Here is a 19,217-nt window from a genome sequence, read left to right on the forward strand (position 1 = left end):
TTCGCCTTGCTTTATTCTATGCTGACAGCCACATGGACACAGCGAAAGAAAAAAATAAATCAGCTGATTTACCAACACAACTTTAATATATTCGCCTTGAGTAAACTACTACAACAACACAACCCGCCAGAAGAAAGGATCTGCCAGATCTAGAAATTATGATAGTTATTAAACAAATGTATATAAGCCGAGGTGCACGCGTATGGGGTATTCAGTTGGAAATTAAACTTGTAAGTAATAGTAATAGAGTGATTCAGTCTCAAGAGATGGTATTGATATCATCGGCCTTAACAACCGCGTTGTTACTTCGGCGAATGGGTCTGGTGGTGAACCAAGAATGATAGAGAAAGAGATTGCGTCTTGCGAATTCGCCGTGTCGTAAGAGTCCATCTATAAATCAAAAACTGTTTGTTTTATATTGCGAAAGAGTTGACGTCGGATTTGTCGAAATTCCAAAATATAAAGTAACTTTTTTTTAATGGCGCCACTAAGATACTCAACTCATCTTGTTTAACAATTATCGTAATTTTTATATTTGCAACTGGCATCTCTGGCGAATTCATGTTGTTGGTTTAGTATGGTATTGGTATCAGTCAAAAATCAAGAATTATAGAATAACGATTGTGAATCGAATTCACCGTGTCGTAAGAGCGGATGTGTAAATAAGCAAAAGGAAGGGGAATTACTTGTTTTAAAGAAGAAGAGTAGGTGAAAGCAATGGAAATAACCAAATACAAGAAACTATACGCATACACCTATACTTTCTTGACACGACAACTTCCGCATAAAAACGCGCACAAATTGCATTTGGAGGCTTTATATTAATTTGTGTGTTCAAAATTTACAATTTAACATACGGTTTAAATCTCACAAATCAAAATACTACCAAATCATTGTTCACAAACATGTAATTTTTCCTACTTTTGTTTGTTCTGTATTGCAAACTGAGCTGACGTCAGACTTGTCAAAATCGCGAATAATAAAATACATTTTTTTTCAATGGCGCCACCGTAGATACTCAATTCGCCTTGGTCAAGAATGATAGAGAAGGAGATTGCGCCTTCCGAATTCGCCGTGTCGTAAGAGCCCATTAATAAATAAGCAAAAAGAAGGAGAATTACTTGTTTGTGGAGAAGAAGAGTAGGCGAAAGCAATGGAAACAACCAAATACAAGAAATTATATGCACACACCTATACTTTCTTGCCACGGCTACCTTCGTATAAAAACGCAAACAAACTGCATTTGGAGACTTAATATTAAATTGTTATTTCACAATTTAACACACGGCCCCATGTTAGATACTCAATTCGTCTTGGGTGCCAGTCGGTTCGCAAAGTTTCCCGGCTTGTAAAAACGTTCATATTTTTGTTTAAATTTGCATGTATCAGGCTAAAAAATATTGTTGTCAGTTTCAAAGATTTGTTATTCTTGTTTAAAACTAGAAACTGGTGATATTGATAAATGCATTTGCATGTGAATACGAATATATAAAATATAGTTTATGAATTGAAGTGAAGTTTAGAAAAAAAAATATTATAATGTGCGAAACTTTATTGCAGCTGCTTGGCAAAACTACCCAACTCATTAAATTAATCATCATATATTGCCTAAAATTGCTCTTGCAGCATTACCCAAGCCCCAACAGCTTTGGGAACTTTCTTGAGAATAAAATTGACTATCAAGTGGGATGCCAATGGTTTTAAAAGCAATAGGTGTAATCTATTTTAAACCACAATATTGAAGGTGCAACTTGGATGCTATCCAAAAAACCAAAATTCATCACGTACAGCCTTGTTGTGACTTTTCGCGACTCTGGCAGCTTAGTACCCAACTACTATAGCAGCTTTTTTACCTATTTTCGGTCTAGCTGCGGTACAAAGTCAGTAATTGTCGTTCTGAATTTCGGAACATAAAGTTAAAAGTTTGTTAGGAAAAAGAAGGAAGTGTTTAAAATATTTTAAATTATATGAAAATGATTAGGCCTAATCGAACTTAAACATAAACATTCAGCATTTTAATATATATATGTATATGTACTGTTGTTTGGTGAGTCGCTGAAGCTGCATTGTGGTTACATATGTGTACAGAAAAATATAAAAAAATAGATTTCTTTATTGTGTATACATTGTAATGAAGAAATAGTAAGTGAATACGCAACGAATTGTAAGATATAGCGGAAATCAAGCGTCTTTGCTGGCAAACGTGCTTCTATTGTGTAGTGCTTCCAACTACGAAGCTACAAGCAGAGTCTCGGTTTAATTGCGAAAGTTGGGGGAAAATGGCTAACGCAGGAACAGCTACTCCCATGGAAATCGATGATTTTATAAATGGAGCTCTGGTTAATTGGGTAACTAATATAATATTTGTATTGAATACTATAATTGTTGGCATTAATATATACTATAACATTACAGTTATATACTCTTAACTCACACTAAATTTGACATTAAAACTAGAAACCTAGTGCAAGTATTTTATTTAATTAACATTTTGAAATCAAACCTAATTGATTATAAATAATAACAATTTGCTTTAATCGTAATTTGCATAAGATTGAAATTGTCTGCTTCCTAATATGGCAGCTTATTGACCAGTTTTGTAGTTGACAAGGTAGGCGAATGTCTATGTTTTATCTACTAAGTGTGGATGTTTGTAGGATTTTCAGGTGTAATGCTATACCTAGTGAGAGTCATTTAAATAAATTCTTCGATTTATACACTCGTGAGGCCATATTCGTCTAGAGTATCAATATAATTGAAAATAAGCAAGCAAAATAGCAATGTTCTTTTGCATTTACAATGTTTTTTTTTTTGCAACGAGGCTTTGACGCCAACGCCAACACGTTGAGCGAATACCGGTACTGTTAACTAGCTTTCATCATTAATTCACACAATTCACGCAATTTTGTATCCCAAAATTTCACTAAATTTTTAAATTACCGTCAAATTTATATTTATTTTACCGATTTAAGAGAAAAACTCATATATGTATGTATATGTAAATCCTTCCTAGATATAAACACCCAGATATACGCACATATGAATACCGAAAGGTGTATTAATTGTCAATCAAACATGAGATTGAAAAGTTCATCGAAACGGTTAAATATACATTAGTTATAATTATATACATATAGTTGTAATTTACAATACAAATACAAATAGTTATAATTTTTTTCTCTATTATATATATATATAATTGGCGCGTACACCCTTTTTGGGTGTTTGGCCGAGCTCCTCCTCCTATTTGTGGTGTGCGTCTTGATGTTGTTCCACAAATGGAGGGACCTACAGTTTCAAGCCGACTCCGAACGGCAGATATTCTTATGAGTAGCTTTTTCATGGCAGAAATACACTCGGAGGTTTGCCATTGCCTGCCGAGGGGCGACCGCTATTAGAAACATGTTTGTCTTAATTTTGGTGTTTCACCGAGATTCGAACCAACGTTCTCTCTGTGAATTCCGAATAGTCGTCACGCACCAACCCATTCGGCTACGGCGGTCGCCTATTATCTGTGGTAGAATTTTCATTTTTTAGTTTGTGTGCAAATTAATGTTATTTTATGGTATAATCGTATTTTAATAAGTTTTTTTTTAATAATCATTAAAGTAAAGAGTTGAATTTTTTATATATTTTAATTTAATATGAAGTTTTACCAATATCTAAAAAATTAAACTTTTGAATTTATGTTTCAGTTGGAATCATGTTTGCCGCGCCCAGAAGTACTTACCGGCTATTCTTCTTTGTTAGATGGCAATATTATACACAGTGTGTGGTTGCAAATCGATCCAGAACCACAAAATCATCCAACAGATATCCGCGATTTAGTTGGAGTTTCGTTGTGTATAGCTCGGTCAAAAAACTTCGAATGCATTGCCCGCAATTTAAAATCCCTTTTCGAGGAAGAGCTCGAACACACTATACTCGTACTTCCCGACGTGTATATACTAGGGTACCATCCCGAATCGAGACACGGTTTGGAACAAATGAAAATTTTGTTAACATTGCTATTGGGCGCTGCAGTACAATGTCCTAATCGCGAAATATTCATTGGACGCATTAAAATGCTAGACGTGGAAACTCAACATGCAATTGTTGGTTTGATCAAACAAGTAATTGATGCTGGCTTATTTTTTAACAATATAATGATTGCAACAAATCTCCATATGTATATTAACTTTGCCTTCTTAACTCTCATAGGTAACTGAGGACCAAAGTCTCGTGCTTACAAAGGAATCTGTAAATTTACTCACACCTGTCAATATGTATAATCATATATTGCGTTTAACAAAGGAACGAGACAATATCTACTTGCGTTGGATTACCTCTATGTGCTCGGAGTCTGATTTAAATATGAGTGCTTGTGGTGATGGTTCGATAAGTATACCTCTTTCTCCACTCTCTTGCGCGTTGACGACGTCTTGCCCAACTTCTAATGAAAATAATCACATGGCAGTAGAGCTAGCTGATTTGAAATCCAAAATTCGCAAATTGCGACAAGAACTGTAAGTACTACAGGAAATTAAAAAAAAAAACCGAAAATTTTAAGAACATTTTTTTTTTTTGCAGAGAAGAGAAGTCGGAAAATCAACTTGAATTGCGTGAAGAACTAGAACATAAAAATGCGCAATACGAGAAATTGCGCGCAGAGGTAAGTAAAAAAATAGAAAAATCAAGCTTTGAACACAATTTACGGTGGTTCTTTAATTTTGTAGAGCCAAGAATGGTACGCTGAAGCAAAACGTGCCTATGCGTACCGTGATGAAGTAGATGTTCTAAGAGAACGTGCAGAGCGCGCTGATCGTTTGGAAATTGAGGTACAAAAGTTTCGAGAAAAACTAACTGACGCAGACTTTTATAAGACTCGTGTAGAAGAATTACGTGAGGATAATCGTATGCTTCTGGAAACAAAGTAAGTGTATTTTTGCATGTAATCATTTTATTGAATTTCGTGTTTATAGGGAAATGTTGGAAGATCAGTTGCAACGGGCACGAAAGCGTTCAGAACATGTGATGAAATTAGAATCTGAGATTATTAAATACAAACAAAAGCTAAACGATATGGCACTGGAGCGAACTTTAGATCGTACTAAGTTAGAAGAACTTTTGGAAGAAAACACCCAGTTGCAATTAGTAGCGAAAAATCTTAATAGCAGCCAAAGACTTGATAGCGCCTTTTCAGATAACGAAGATGAATGCAATTCTGGCGATAACAGTTTGTCAGAGCAACTAACAAATGATGCTCAGGTATAGCCATACATACAATACATATATACCCATGGGCAAAATAATAAATACACGATATTTCGATCAGTTTTGACTACTTTTTTTTAACTATCAGCAATCTACTACAAATATATAAATCAAAGTTCGAAATTTAATACGAGATTTAAAAAATTCAGCAATTTTTCAACAGAAATTCAAAATGTTTAAAAAGAGTAAAAAAGGCACGCATTGAATTTTGGTATAATAAAGTGAATTGGTTTAAAATTCTCGGAGATTTTTGATAGCTTTTTCCCGAATACATATTTTATCCATATATACATACATACATAAGTTTTCCTCTAACTCCTAGGAGCATAGGGTGTCCATATTATAACTGATTCACGATGTTTTTTAAATAATGAAAATTAAAATAGAAGGAAAGTAGTCAAAACTGATCAAGAAATATTTTACCCATGAGTGTATATTCATATACGAATTGTGACTGGTATTCTCTCTTGTACATTATTTACTTAATTATTGTATTTCCTTCTTAGACACGAATTTTAAAATTAGAATTAAGAAATAAACAACTGTCGGCGGCGTTGGAACAACTGAAGGAGAATTCTTTCCATGAGTCTACAAATAAAATACTGGATCTTGAAAAGGATAAGAAAAAGTTATCTCTAAAACTTGAACAAATGCAAGATAACATTCAACGTTTAACGCAACAAAACGCTGCATTAGAAGATGTATTTAAAAGCGCCTTGGAAGAGAATAAAAAATTGCAGGACACAATGGATGATCGGCAAAAATCGTATGAACGCCAAGGTCAGGAACGTGAGTTGGAACGTAATAAGCTAATGGACTTGGAGCAGCATGTAGAAACTTTGAACAAGGAGAAACAACGCTTACAAACTCTGAACGAAAGTATACAGCGTCGCGCCGATGACTTAGATCGTCTGCTAGACACGCGTACGAAGGAAATTCAGCAGCTGACAGAACGCTCCCAAGAAGTGAGTAAGGTTAAAGAAAAAGTGTACGACTTGGAAGCGAAATTAAGTGTGTGTGAACGCGAAAATAATAGCCTTTTGAAAGAGGTAACGAAATTGAAAGAAAATAGTGAAGAAAAATCGGTGCAACTAGATGAGTCGACAGCGAAGGTGGAAGCGCAAACCAAAGATATTGAACGACTTACAAAAGAATTGGCTGAAACAGATCTAATACAACAAAAAATCGTAGAACTCGAAAAGCAGAATCAGGAATTAATTTCTCAGCGTGATATTGATGCTGAAACTATAGCAACCTTACGCAATGATTTAGTGTCTGGTACTTTAGCCACCAATAAGGTGCGGCAAAACTTGGAAAAACTGGGCTTGACCGACAGTGGCGAGGCAGATGGAAATGGCGATTTGAATGTGGAAACTGTCGTCGAAAAATTGGTACGTAATCCCGAAACTTTCAAAACTGTGCGGGAAATTATGTTGAATGTATCGAAAGAGCAGCGTCAAAGCGAAAACTCGAAGTCAGATATTTGCGTGCTATGCCATCGCAAAGAGATTTATACTGTTGAAAAAAATATTGAACTATCATCTAGTATTGAGCCCCAGGAGCTAAGCTTCGAACACAAAGTTACCTTAAGCTCACCAACAAGTCGACAAGACCGTATGGAAATGTTACGGCTAAGAGAGGCAAACACCAATTTGAGTGCGTGTTATGCGACGCTACAAACTGCCAATATTCAATTAGAAGCCGAAAAGGCGCGCCTCGATGTAGACGTAGTAACGCTGGGTTCACAGATATCATCCCTGAACACACAATTGGTTACACTACAAGTGGCTAATTCACAACTTGCCTCTGAAAAGGACCTATTACTGAAGCAAAGTGAATCCGTTAAACAACAAAATCAGAATGTACAACATGACTTGATGGCGTTACGCACTTTGCACGATCAGCTTTCAGCAGAATACGAGTCGCTTGCCTCAGGCAAGGAACAGCTAAAGTTGCTGCTGCGCGATTCACGAAATGAGACACGCGAGCTGCGCGAACATATTTTGGGTTTAGAAAAGCGAATTATTGAACTAACAAAAGAAAATGTGGTCATGAAAGCCTATGAGGATGATTTGGCCATATTGCGTACAGAGCATTCGAAGCTGACTGATGATTTTCGAAATTTGTTCCGTTTCAAGAATGAATACAAAAACATACAGGTAGATGAAGTTTCTAATTTATTTTTTTATTAAAAGTTTTAATTTTTATTTATTTAATTTAAAAATTAAAATTTTTATTTAAAAATATATGTTCCCTCTATCAGATTAAAACAAACTTTGCCAACATCAATATTTAATTTTTTCAGGAGCAATACAAAATGATACGCTCAGATAATAGTAAACTAAAAAAGCAAAACACAGAACTACTGCGTGAGCTGGACGTGAAGAGTGACCAAATTAAAACCATGGAAAATGATGCCGCTTACTATTCACAACAGTGTGAAGTAAATACTTCAGGGGGGAGTCTGGTTTATAAGGTCAAAAAAATCTTTTTTTTTTCGTTTTAAGCGATTCCTAATATATTTCAGAATATTCACACAAAGCTACAGAGCCTAATTCTCAATATAAAGATACAAAGCCAAAGGTAGGCGAGCGTTAGGTAGTTACGCTGTGGCTGGACAGCTATAGTACAAAATCTTCTTTTCTCGACTTTTCATTTTTATGATTTCTTTGAATTGGCGTACATGAATGAAAAAAAACTAATGAACCTTTTGAAATGAATCATAGCTTGTTCCCTTCAGTATTAAATTCTCTTCTATTTGAACTAACAAAATAGATAAAAAAAATTTTCAAGATTTTTATACCAAGTTGAAGTGAATTTTTTTTATAGAAAGGCATTTTTTCTTTAAAACCTCCAAAAAGTTGAAATTTTGGAATTTCTCTCAGTTTTCTTAGTTCATCTAGAATAAAAAATCATGATAATTAGAAATCCATTTGAAATTTTTTGCTTTAGATCATAATTACGAGCTGTATCTTGTACGCCAGTTGGAAACTCCAGCGTTGCAGCGCTCTACTAATTTCTATGTTAAGCATTTTTTTCAACTTATTTTAACCAGTACAAAAATTTTGTATACTTTTTAAATGTTCATTAAAAGATAGAAAAAACTTTGCAGTGCTAAATTAATTTTTTCCTTAAAAAAAAAAATCGCAAAGAGATGCAATTTTCAGACCTCATAAACCAGGCTCTCCCCTTCAATAAAAGCATTTGAAATATTTACTGTATTATTGTTTACTGTTTTTCCTTAAGGTGTTACTGCAATCGAATACTCATCTAGATATAGATCGAAAAACCTTAATGGACAATATTTCCCAGTTATTATCCCAGTATCACGAGTTGCTTTCGCACTCCTTAGAAGACAAACAACATTTTCGCGAGGAAGAAAAAAGCTACACCGAACGCTTGCACAACTTGAGCCGCCAGAAAGAAAAGCTGGAGGAGAAAATAATGGAACACTATAAAAAGCCCGAAACTGTCATACCAAAAAAGTATATATCCAGTTACATATTTGTGCATTTTTATTTTCGCAAAAACTAAAGCCATACTTTTATTTTTTTATAGGAAACCTTTTGCCAGCAGCATTGTGCGGCGTGTGAAGAAAGCTGGATCGGATTTTATAAATAAGGTACCAAAAAGTCGGGTGGGTTTTACTCGCTTTCTTGTCCACTTTTTCCTGTATTGAATAAGCACTAAATGGATTTTCCATTTTACAGAATCGACGATCGTGGGTGGATGATTCGCGTCTAACATCGTCGCAGTTCATGATTGGGTCCGAGTCTGGTGGCAATGACTCTGATAATAGCTTTGAGGAGCCAATGTCCATTGCGTCGGATACACATTTGCTGCAACGAAACATGCCGATGAGGCAAAGTTTGCAACGGTAAGTAAATTAAAAATTCGTTTGTTTATTTGTTTGCATTACAATGGTTCATTCGTGTAATAAAATTCTTATTAGTTATACATACATCAATGTGAATTTGTTTTTTCTAAATTTAGCGAACTTATGGATAACACACTTTCACGTGGTGATATACGGAGTAGTTTACAAGCACAAAAACGTACGGATTTGAATAATTCTCGTAGAAATAGCGTGCACGGGTAAAAAAAACCTTTTCTTTATCGTATCATTATTTTTGTTTATATTATTTTCTTGCAGTTCATTTTATATTTATCCCATCCAATTTTTCCTTAAATTTTCCTCTATTTTCAAATATGTACTTGTTTATGTGTTAATGACAACTTGGCATGAACTTGGTAGTGGGTGTAGAAAGAAAATAAAAATGTGGAATCGATTTTTGGGTAAATATTGCAAAAAAGGCCATTCAAAATTATAAAAATGTTTATACGTATGGACATACATACATACTATGTGCTTGCTTTGTATGAGTGTAAAATATTGCTTACCGGAATTCACTATTTCATTTGTTGTTGTACCTGTCGATCTTTTGTTTTCATGTGTACTAGAGATCTGCATGAGATGCAATTTTTATGACTTCGAGTTACTTAAAAATAATGCAATGTACCTAAGTATGATTGGCATTGCAACCAACCTCATCGCATTTTCTTGCCGTGATTTTACATCCGGTGGCATATACATGTGACCACTTTTATAAACATTCCTACACCGCAACAAGCCAAAGACGGCATTTATATTCAAACTCAATATAGATCATAATAATGACAATTACTGGGAACGTTTTAATCTTGTTAGACAAAATTTTGGTGATGGGGTGGCGTTGATTTGCAATCGCAATGTTCTTGCAGTCAACTGACAGCCTGTTATTTGTGCATTCCTATTATGCAAATTTTCATAAATATATTTACGCAGATATTAAGTTTTATTTACCAAAAAATTATTTTTTAATGAATTACATTTTAATTAAAATAAAAAAATAGGATCCATACATACATGCTTTTGAAATATACATACATAAGTATGTTATATATTGTAATTAAATAAAATAAAAATATGTGTTATATATAAGTAGGTACACAGCCCTACAAGAGCAGTGATAGTCATTTGATCGATCATATAATGGAAATATTCGACACTGCCCGAAGACAAATTTCTTCACATTTTTAATGTCAGTATGAAAAGACGATGGACACGTTTGTATACGTGTGATTTTGCATCATCTTGTGCCTTATGGATTTTGTTCTGTATATGTACGTGAGCTGTACTGCTTCTTTGTAGTTTACGATGAAGTAAGCATTCATCACAAATAAATAAAAAATCTAACAATTTTTATATACATATATGTATGTTAAGAAACATTTCATAAATGTTATCCTGTATTTTTACTAATATTCGAAGTCTTACGGTATATGACTGTAAGAGTAGCGTTTCCGCGACAGTCGGTTGTACGCAACACTGATTTATATCCGGCCAAGGGCTGTCACTTCAGCAACATTCGCCGTACACGAGTGTGTATGGAGAATGTTTATGCTGCTACAACAACAACTGCAAGAGTTGCATATTGACTAGTTCATATTGGGTGCTATCACAAATTTCGCGCGTCATAACTGAGTGCGTTATTTTGTTCTGGTCCATTACTACAGATTTATTAGGGATTTGAAAAATTGTATTTTTAATAAATTTTCTTGGAAGCCCACAAGCATACGAGCTTGAAATGCTTACATCAACTTCGAATGCTGTCTTAAATAAGAAAGCAAGTTGCCCGTTTACTGATGGACAAAGTCAAAACAGAAATTTTACAAATGTTAAGACACATTTAGTAGAAGGTGATGATGATGATAAACGGTTCACTAGACAGGGCTAATTTACTGGGGCGGCAACCCTTGGTCGGGAAAAACCCGCGTCATTCCGGTAACGTAGAACCGGCTGCCATGTAGTAGAGGGTGTAGATGTGCGGCTAGGCTACACAAAATCGTTATTATATATCCAAAGCAAAAATATTGCAAAGCATTTCCATATGGATTTGTGTGAATTAGTTTGCTTCATCGAATTCTTGTAGGCAGGGTGCGGAAAAGCTCGATTGCGATCGCTCAAAAATACGTTATTCTTGTCTTAAAACTATCTATCGAGATAAATGCTTGAGCGCACAATCCTTCGTTTCGCTGGCACGAAAAATCTTCGCCAACATAATTAAACGCGATCGTTCGCCATTAACCCTTTGGAGATGGAGTCGCTCGACGGGCGAGTGTCGTCGGTGGACGATAGGTATTGGGGTGCGCAGTAAAGAAAATAAATACTTTGAACGTTATAAAACTAACACAAGAAAAATATTTCATAAAATTAAGAAATAATTATAAAAAAAAAAAGAAAAAAAAAAAGAAGTTTGGTTGTACTTGTATTTATATACGTTTTATATTCCGGTATTGTGTGGTATCGTTCAAATTGACGAAGTAATGCCGTATCTTCCGTCTTATCAGATTCAAACTCCTTTAATATACCTATGCGTATCTTATCGCTCAGAACGACAGACGTCGCGAGCCTTACAGCTACGAACTAATTTGGGCAGCTATATGCCCACACTCGTCCACAAAGGGTTAAAACAATGGCCGGCATTTGCTTTATCAGTATAAAAAAAGGCAAAATACTATATATTTTTTTATACGCTTGTATCTCACTGCTATTGTATTCTTAGATTTGAAAAATTTCTCGTCATTTTGTATAACTTAATAAAGCATGGTTTTATTTACATGGGTTCATACATACATATGCTGGTTGATACTTATGTAAATATGTATTTCTTTGCTATTCATAATCAAACTCAGTCTGCAATGCTATGATAACAAAAGTTGCCACTATTCACATCCTACTTTCGGTAATAGTTTTCATTTAATTTGCCATGTTTGCATGCAAAAGATCGCGATCGCACAAAAATCATCCGCGGCCAACGATCGATCGCAAGAGACGACGCTGCCAGTGCAGTGAGTTTTCAGTGATTGCGGTGGCGGTTGATTTTTAACATCATCATCATTTGGCGCTACAGCTCTGTGCACAAAATGTCTCCATTTGATTTTTATACTAAATATTATTGAGCCATATCGTAAATAAGAGTTTTGCGGTGAAAAATGCCGTACATGACAGATCTCTGGTGTGTACAATAGAAAGTAAATTAAAAAAAACTGCATCTAAACGTACTAATCCACATTTGAACGTCGCTTGGCAGCATGAAATAAACTCTATAGTAACTGTTATACCCAATGCTTGGTTTCGTGTTGCTCCTATTGGAAATCTTTTATCTAGGCAATAAAATTATCAGGTACCTGAGACTTAAGACTTAGTATTAGTAAAAATATTTATTTGGAAAGGAACCACAGCTGATCTCCGGGAGCTCCTCTCAAAAAAGACGCGTTGCGGTGACCACTATGTCTCTGAACTGGATCCTCTGAAATTAAAAAACCAAACAGATTTCGTTAAAGTAATGTCAAATCTAGTAATTAATTGAAGGAATAAACAAAATACATTTTTTTGACAAAATGGCGGTTTCTCAAAAAAAAAAATCGATTTTTGACCATTTCGTCCTTTTTCGGTGAGAAAAAATTTTCAATTAATTACTAAAAAATATATTTAAGAAGCTCGGGTTAAAATTTGATACTAATCGATTTAGGCGTTTTCGAGTAATGTTGGTCACCGACTTTGAAAGCATTATTTTGAGATAAACGCGTTTAAAGTTTGAAATGCACTGCACTGCCGCTCCGACCTTGTACTTTCAAGTACTCTGAACCGCCTTTTCAAATTTGCGTGTAGCTTCGGAAATATTCACCAGAACGATATTAAATTTTCTGTGTGTATTCTTAAATACATTAAGGAAATAAAATAAATAAAAAAAATGCGTTAAGTGCAAAATATGTAAAAATATGCAATAACAAATGACTTAAAAAAAATGTAACAAGAGCCTTAGCAGTGGGGCCTTAGTAATGAGAGTTAGAGCTGGTAATATCAGACAGACGGCCGGATATTAATCTGAACATATAATTTCAATAATATTTATGTCAGATCAAAATGAGGCGGTAAGCAATACGTACGCTAGGTTTAACTCTTTGGGGACGGAGCCGTTCGACGGGCGAGCGTCGCTGAGGACGAGAGGTATTGGAGTGCGCAGTAAAGAAAATTAAAAAAGTCTGCTGGTTCCTCTGGCAGTAAAATTTCTTCTGACTCTACCGTCGTCTCACATCGTAAGTTTACATTATAAGGAAGATAAGACTTCATCGCTAATAGCCCCTAATGACTTTAAACGAAAACGTGGCTCTTTTACTTTACCTATGCGTATTTTATCGCTCAGAACGACAGACGTTGCGAGCCTTGCAGCTACGAAATAATTTGGGTGTACGCGCAATTATATATATACATAAGGTTGTCAAAAAAGTCTTGCGGTATTTTTATTGAATTTTCAATTGTTCATAAAATTGGTTATAATAATGCGATTTAAGTCAAATATGCGCCGTTTTGTTCGATGACGAGTTCCCAACGAGATGCCAACTTCATAATGCCCCTCTCATAGAAGCTCGCTTCCCTATTGTCAAAAAACTCGGAGAGCCAATTTTCACAGGACTCTCTTGTGGACAACTTGCGACTACCAAGCTCGTTCGCCATGTACAGAAATAGGTGGTAATCACTTGGTGCGAGATCCGGACTATACGGTGGATGCAAAAGAACCTCCCATCCGAGCTCCCGGAGCTTCTGGCGCGTCACCAAAGATGTGTGTGGCTTGGCGTTGTCCTGACGGAAGACAATTCGGCCTCTGTTGATCAAAGATGGCCTCTTCTGCATGAGTGCTGCATTCAAACGGTCCAGTTGTTGGCAGTACAGGTCCGAATTGAGCGTTTGGCCATAGGGGAGCAGCTCATAGTGGATGATTCCCTGCCAATCCCACCAAACACACAGGAGAACCTTCCTGGCCGTCAATCCAGGCTTGGCCACCGTCTGGGCAGCTTCACCGCTTTTCGACCACGACCGTTTGCGCTTCACGTTGTCGTAAGTGAGTCACTTTTCATCGCCAGTCACCATCCGCTTCAAAAAACGGGTCGATTTTGTTGCGATTTAGAAGCGATTCGCATGCATCCATACGGGCAAAAATGTTTTTTTGCGTCAAGTCGTGTGGCACCCATACATCGAGCTTCTTTTTGAATCCAAGTTTCTTCAAATGGTTTATAACGGTTTGATGACTCATACCCAGCTCTTGGCCGATGCTACGGCTGCTACTATGCCGGTCTCTTTCGATCAATTCAGCGATTTTATCGCAATTTTTGACAACAGGCCTTCCGGACCGTGGCGCATCTTCGATCACCTCTGCACCAGAACGAAAACGTTGAAACCATCGTTGTGCGGTGGAAATGGAAACTGTATCGGGTCCATAAACTGCACAAATTTTATTGGCAGCATGAGATGCATTTTTGCCTTTATCGTAGTAGTACTGTAAAATATGCCGTATTTTCTCTTTATTTTGCTCCATGTTTGCGACGCTATAACTCACGAACGACTAAAAGCAAACAACAATTAATCAAACACGGTTAGCACGTGAAAAGAGCTTTCCAAAATGCTCTAGCGTGAACCGATGCGACGAATACAACTAGAACTACGCGCTTGCAAAGACAAGCTTGCGGAAATACCGCAAGACTTTTTTGACAACCTTATATAATATATAATATATATGTATATATAAATGCCGACACTCGTTCCCAAAGGGTTAAGCGAATTTCATTAAGTCGTGTGGCAACGCACACTCTCCAAAATGTATCTTTTATCGTATCTCTTTTTGGGTTTATCACTTTTACCAAATTTGAATAATTTTCTTGCACTTATAACAGACATAACACATTTTTTCCTTTTTTGAAAATTACCGTTTGGTGGGAAGTTTGCATAAATATTGACCGGCGAACCTACCTTGGCCAAAGTTACCAAGTCACCAAGCTTCATTACAATATATCAAGGTTCATTAGTGTCATTAGAACAACATATCTCATTTTTCCATTTATTTGGTCTCTAAATTACCGTAAACTGTCAATCATTGTTTATAGATGTTGACATTCGAGGGAGCCAAAACTTAAACAAAATACATTGGTATTTTTTATTTTATGCTCAATGTGCCTTGAAATATATTGGTTTTTCCACGAGTTATAATGCGCACAGACAGACGGAAGGACGGACGGACATAGTTAAATTGACTTATTTCATCATTCTGAACATTTTGTTATATACTCGTACATTATGGCTATACGTATTGCGATTCTTTTATGCTGCTGCATTCTCCGTTATGTGAACCAATCTATAATAGTCTTGTGCAAAAGCACGTTCGGGTATAAAAATATGTTTATTATAAATTGATTTTTTTGGCAACCTTAACCTTGTAGTGTATGTCTGTCTGTACACGATCGTATGCAGATATTTAAAAACTTATTTCCAAGCAGCTGTTGCCGCCTTTCACTGGTCATTGGCGTACGCCTACAACCACTAATTTAAACGCTGCAAGTATTAGATTTTTGAAATGTTTACGGTGTGTGACGTTTGTTGGCGCAAAATTACGAGATTTCTGCCAAGTAACAACTTTTTTGTTGTAGTTTTAATGACAAAAATTAATCGTTTTAATTTTTATATGGCGTCCGAATGCATTTTCGCTTGCTCTTTGCTTCATACACATAATTCGCCCCTTTCCATAGCGCAAAATAATTGATCCCATATTCTGTTGTACATTGATACATACAAAGTACAGGGTTACCGAGGAAGTCATCTTAAGGATATTATTATTTAGGTAGTTTCCATTGAATTTGCTTTTGATCTTTGCTTGTACACTCACTTTTCTTAATATTAATTTAAGGAGTAGGTTTTTTTTTGTTTTTTAGTCGACGTTAGTCCGACGTTTTTAATACACACAAAGTATAAGAAGAAGCTGCCGTAATAACGAAACCGGCGAGTACAGTTTTATGATAAAAAATAAAAAATAAGGTGGAGCCCTTGGCATTTTGTGAATTTTCATCCCGCCATTTAATTATAATAATAGTTAAAAAAGTCATCAATAAATCATCAATTTATGCGTTAATTCATGGAAAAAAGGCACATTTTTATGATTTTTTTTTTGATGACACAGTTAGAATTTATTCGTAAAATCTTTTACTACATAAAACTATAGCATTTGAAGTATATTTTGTGAAATTTTCATCCAAAAATATTTAAAAATACGGCAATGGCAGAAATTATTCGGACGCATCTCAAAAAAAAGTAGTTTTGCGGTGCCCCTCATAACTCGGTGTTAAATCATCTGAAATCAAAAAACCAAAGTTATTTCGTTAGATAATCGTTTTCTCCGGGTAACGCCGAGAGAATTTTTTGAAATTAAAATTTTTTCGATTTTTGGGAACACGTTAAAGTCAAAAACACGATTTTCGCGTAAAAAATCGGTGAATTAGTTACCGTAAAAACAAAAGTATCAACAGTACAGAAAAAGTGTTCAAAATTTCAAAAGGATCGGTGCAGTAGTTTCAAAGTTATGAGGGGCATCGACTTTGAAAACGTAAGTTGTGAGCGAAACAGTTGCTAGGTACAAATAGCGCGCGGTTGAGCCAGGTAGGTAGCAACACTTACAGTGGTGGCCTTATAATTAGAAACGATGTGCTAAGAAAAATAAAATCACTGTGCATATTTTTGGAAGACGTGCACTGTGCATTATGAGCACCGTTATTCTTAGAATAGGCGATGAACATTGTAGTTAGAAAAACACGTTGATATTTGATGGTTGATTCCTGAAAAAAATCACATTGTTTCTCTGATTGTGTTTCTTGGCTGGCCACAAAATTAGAAACGCGCAGTTTTTTCTTAAGTTTTCTATATTTATCTTGGAGTTAGTGTTAAAGTAAGTATACTGAAAAAATCCATAGATTAGCTTTTCTAATTTTAGTTCATCTCAATTGTTAGAATGGGTAAGAAAAAGATATACTATACAGATATACTGTGAAAACAGTGAAACATGGTGGCGGATCTATTATGGTCTGGGGAGGATTTTCTTGGTGTGGCGTGGGCCCAATTGTGCGCATTGACGGAATCATGGACCAACATTAATATAAAAGCATTCTGGAAAATGTAATGGAACCATATTCCTTTGAGAACATGCCGGTTCACTACATTTTCCAGCATGACAATGATCTAAAGCACACTTCACGGTTAGTAAAGCGTTGGCTTTTGGATCAAAATATTGATGTTTTGGACTGGCCACCGTAAAGTCCTGATCTCAACCGAATTGAGAACTTATGAGCAATTGTGAAACGCGATCTCAAGGACAAAAGTCCGAGAAATAATAATGAATTGTTTCAATTGGTGCAGCGAAGCTGGGAGAGCATATCTGTTGAAAGATGCCAAAATTGAATACAAAGCTCGCCGAGAAGACTGCAAAATGCTATAAAAAATAAGGGTTATCCCACAAAATATTAAAATTATGCTAATTTTGTTGAACTTTTTGAAGATATTTTTAAGTTTTCCTTGTCGTTTCTAATTATTTGACCAAGATGAATTTGTGTTTAGTATTAAGTTTATGTTTTTTTTTAGGATTGTAGTAATGGTGAACATTTTTTATGTTAAACTGAAAGACTACTTGTTTTTGTATTATTTCTAATAAAAAAAAATTATGTGGCGAAATAAATTTTAAAATTGTATTAGTAAAATCAAATGCTGCTATCTCGTTTCTAATTATAAGGCCACCACTGTACATGGCTGTATCTTTGTAAGTTTTGCTCCGATTCATCTAAAATTTTCACAGAATATTCTTGAAAGGTTCTTCATTTAAAAAATCAAATAAAAAAAAATGCAAAAAAAAAATTTAAAAACGTTACCCCCCCCCTTTAAAAGTATCTAGGATGGTTTTTCTGGTAACCCTGTATACTGCATTAATACATAGCCATATTGCAGTTTTCTGCTTTTGCGTTCATAATGTTTTCCTTTTGTTACAACAAAAAGAATAAAATTTAGAAATTATTACAATTTCTTAATATATTTCTTTTTCTTCTCTTTGATAGTCTTGAAGCGCCAGATGTGACGGGCAGCAGCTTGACACTGGGTACAGCCGGTTCTCGACGCACAGTTTATTTGATCGATGAAAACCAAAAAATTCCCGAAACGACGACGAATAGCAACGGTAGTGATATAAGCGCAAGCGGTCGACTATCGACTTCTCATTCGCCTCTAAATTCAAGCGACTGCTTATCATCGATCACCTTAGGAGGCGTCAGTGCTGCTAGTGGCGATTGTATGGATGCAGATATAGGAGTTGGATTTGCTGGTGTAGGCATGGCCGAGCCGCAGATACCTACAACTGTGACACCCGTACCAAAAAACGACAATCCGACCACATTTCTTATGTACAATCGTATAAATACGACGATCGGCAGTAATACTGGCACTGAAGGCAATATAACCCCGGGTACATCACGTGATGCCACACTACCGCCAAGCAATGGTGCGACGCCAGCGTCGGCGACACCAGCACCGCAGGAAGACAAATTAATGCGAAAACGCACAGAAGATAAAAGTAATAGTATTTGGTATGAGTACGGATGTGTTTAGGAAAAAGCAATTAAAAATAATTAGCTTTTAATATAAATACTTAACATTATTTTGTATGAGTAAATGATCAAAAGGATTAAGATATGAAAGTAGTGGAAATTTGTGTTAACCTATAAGATCTATATACATATTTATGTCTCGTGTCGTCCGTTTTTTAAAGGTGCAGAATTGTTACTAAATCTAGAAATACTTTTTTTTTTTGAAACAAGTATGCATGAACTCAATTCAATGTTTGAAAACTTACTCGAATCGCGCTTTTAATGATTTACTCGAAATACCACGTACTTGCAAATGTATTACACATTTCGGAGCTCCATTAAGTTATTACACACTTCCAAATTAATGCATGTATTTTCAACATTTCTATGCATTATCTATAAAATCTATCTTAAGTAAAAGTATTACTTCTTGCAATCGACCGAATTTACATCAAAATGTTCATTACATT

The 19,217-nt window shown here is 35.5% G+C and overlaps 1 protein-coding gene across 4 annotated transcripts; it reads left to right on the forward strand.

Moving 5' to 3' along the window:
• The first annotated feature begins 1,882 nt into the window (after positions 1-1,882).
• LOC129240250 (girdin) lies at positions 1,883-19,040 on the forward strand. 4 transcript variants are annotated; one of them, XM_054875931.1, is made up of 14 exons: positions 1,883-2,348; positions 3,696-4,112; positions 4,201-4,505; positions 4,570-4,651; positions 4,716-4,912; positions 4,962-5,247; positions 5,760-7,412; positions 7,559-7,696; positions 8,500-8,738; positions 8,812-8,890; positions 8,964-9,130; positions 9,247-9,348; positions 9,509-9,549; positions 18,223-18,351. In XM_054875931.1, the coding sequence occupies exons 1-14, from the start codon at positions 2,280-2,282 to the stop codon at positions 18,240-18,242; spliced, it is 3,795 nt and encodes a 1,264-aa protein (XP_054731906.1). In that variant the 5' UTR covers positions 1,883-2,279; the 3' UTR covers positions 18,243-18,351. The 4 variants fall into 4 exon arrangements, with proteins under 4 accessions (XP_054731906.1, XP_054731903.1, XP_054731904.1 ...); XM_054875928.1 differs by lacking the exon at positions 9,509-9,549 and having other exon boundaries at positions 18,223-19,040; XM_054875929.1 differs by lacking the exon at positions 9,509-9,549 and having other exon boundaries at positions 8,812-8,875; positions 18,223-19,040.
• Positions 19,041-19,217: the final 177 nt, after the last annotated feature.

This window comes from Anastrepha obliqua, chromosome 3, assembly GCF_027943255.1.
Source record: "Anastrepha obliqua isolate idAnaObli1 chromosome 3, idAnaObli1_1.0, whole genome shotgun sequence".
Lineage (NCBI taxonomy): Eukaryota > Metazoa > Arthropoda > Insecta > Diptera > Tephritidae > Anastrepha > Anastrepha obliqua.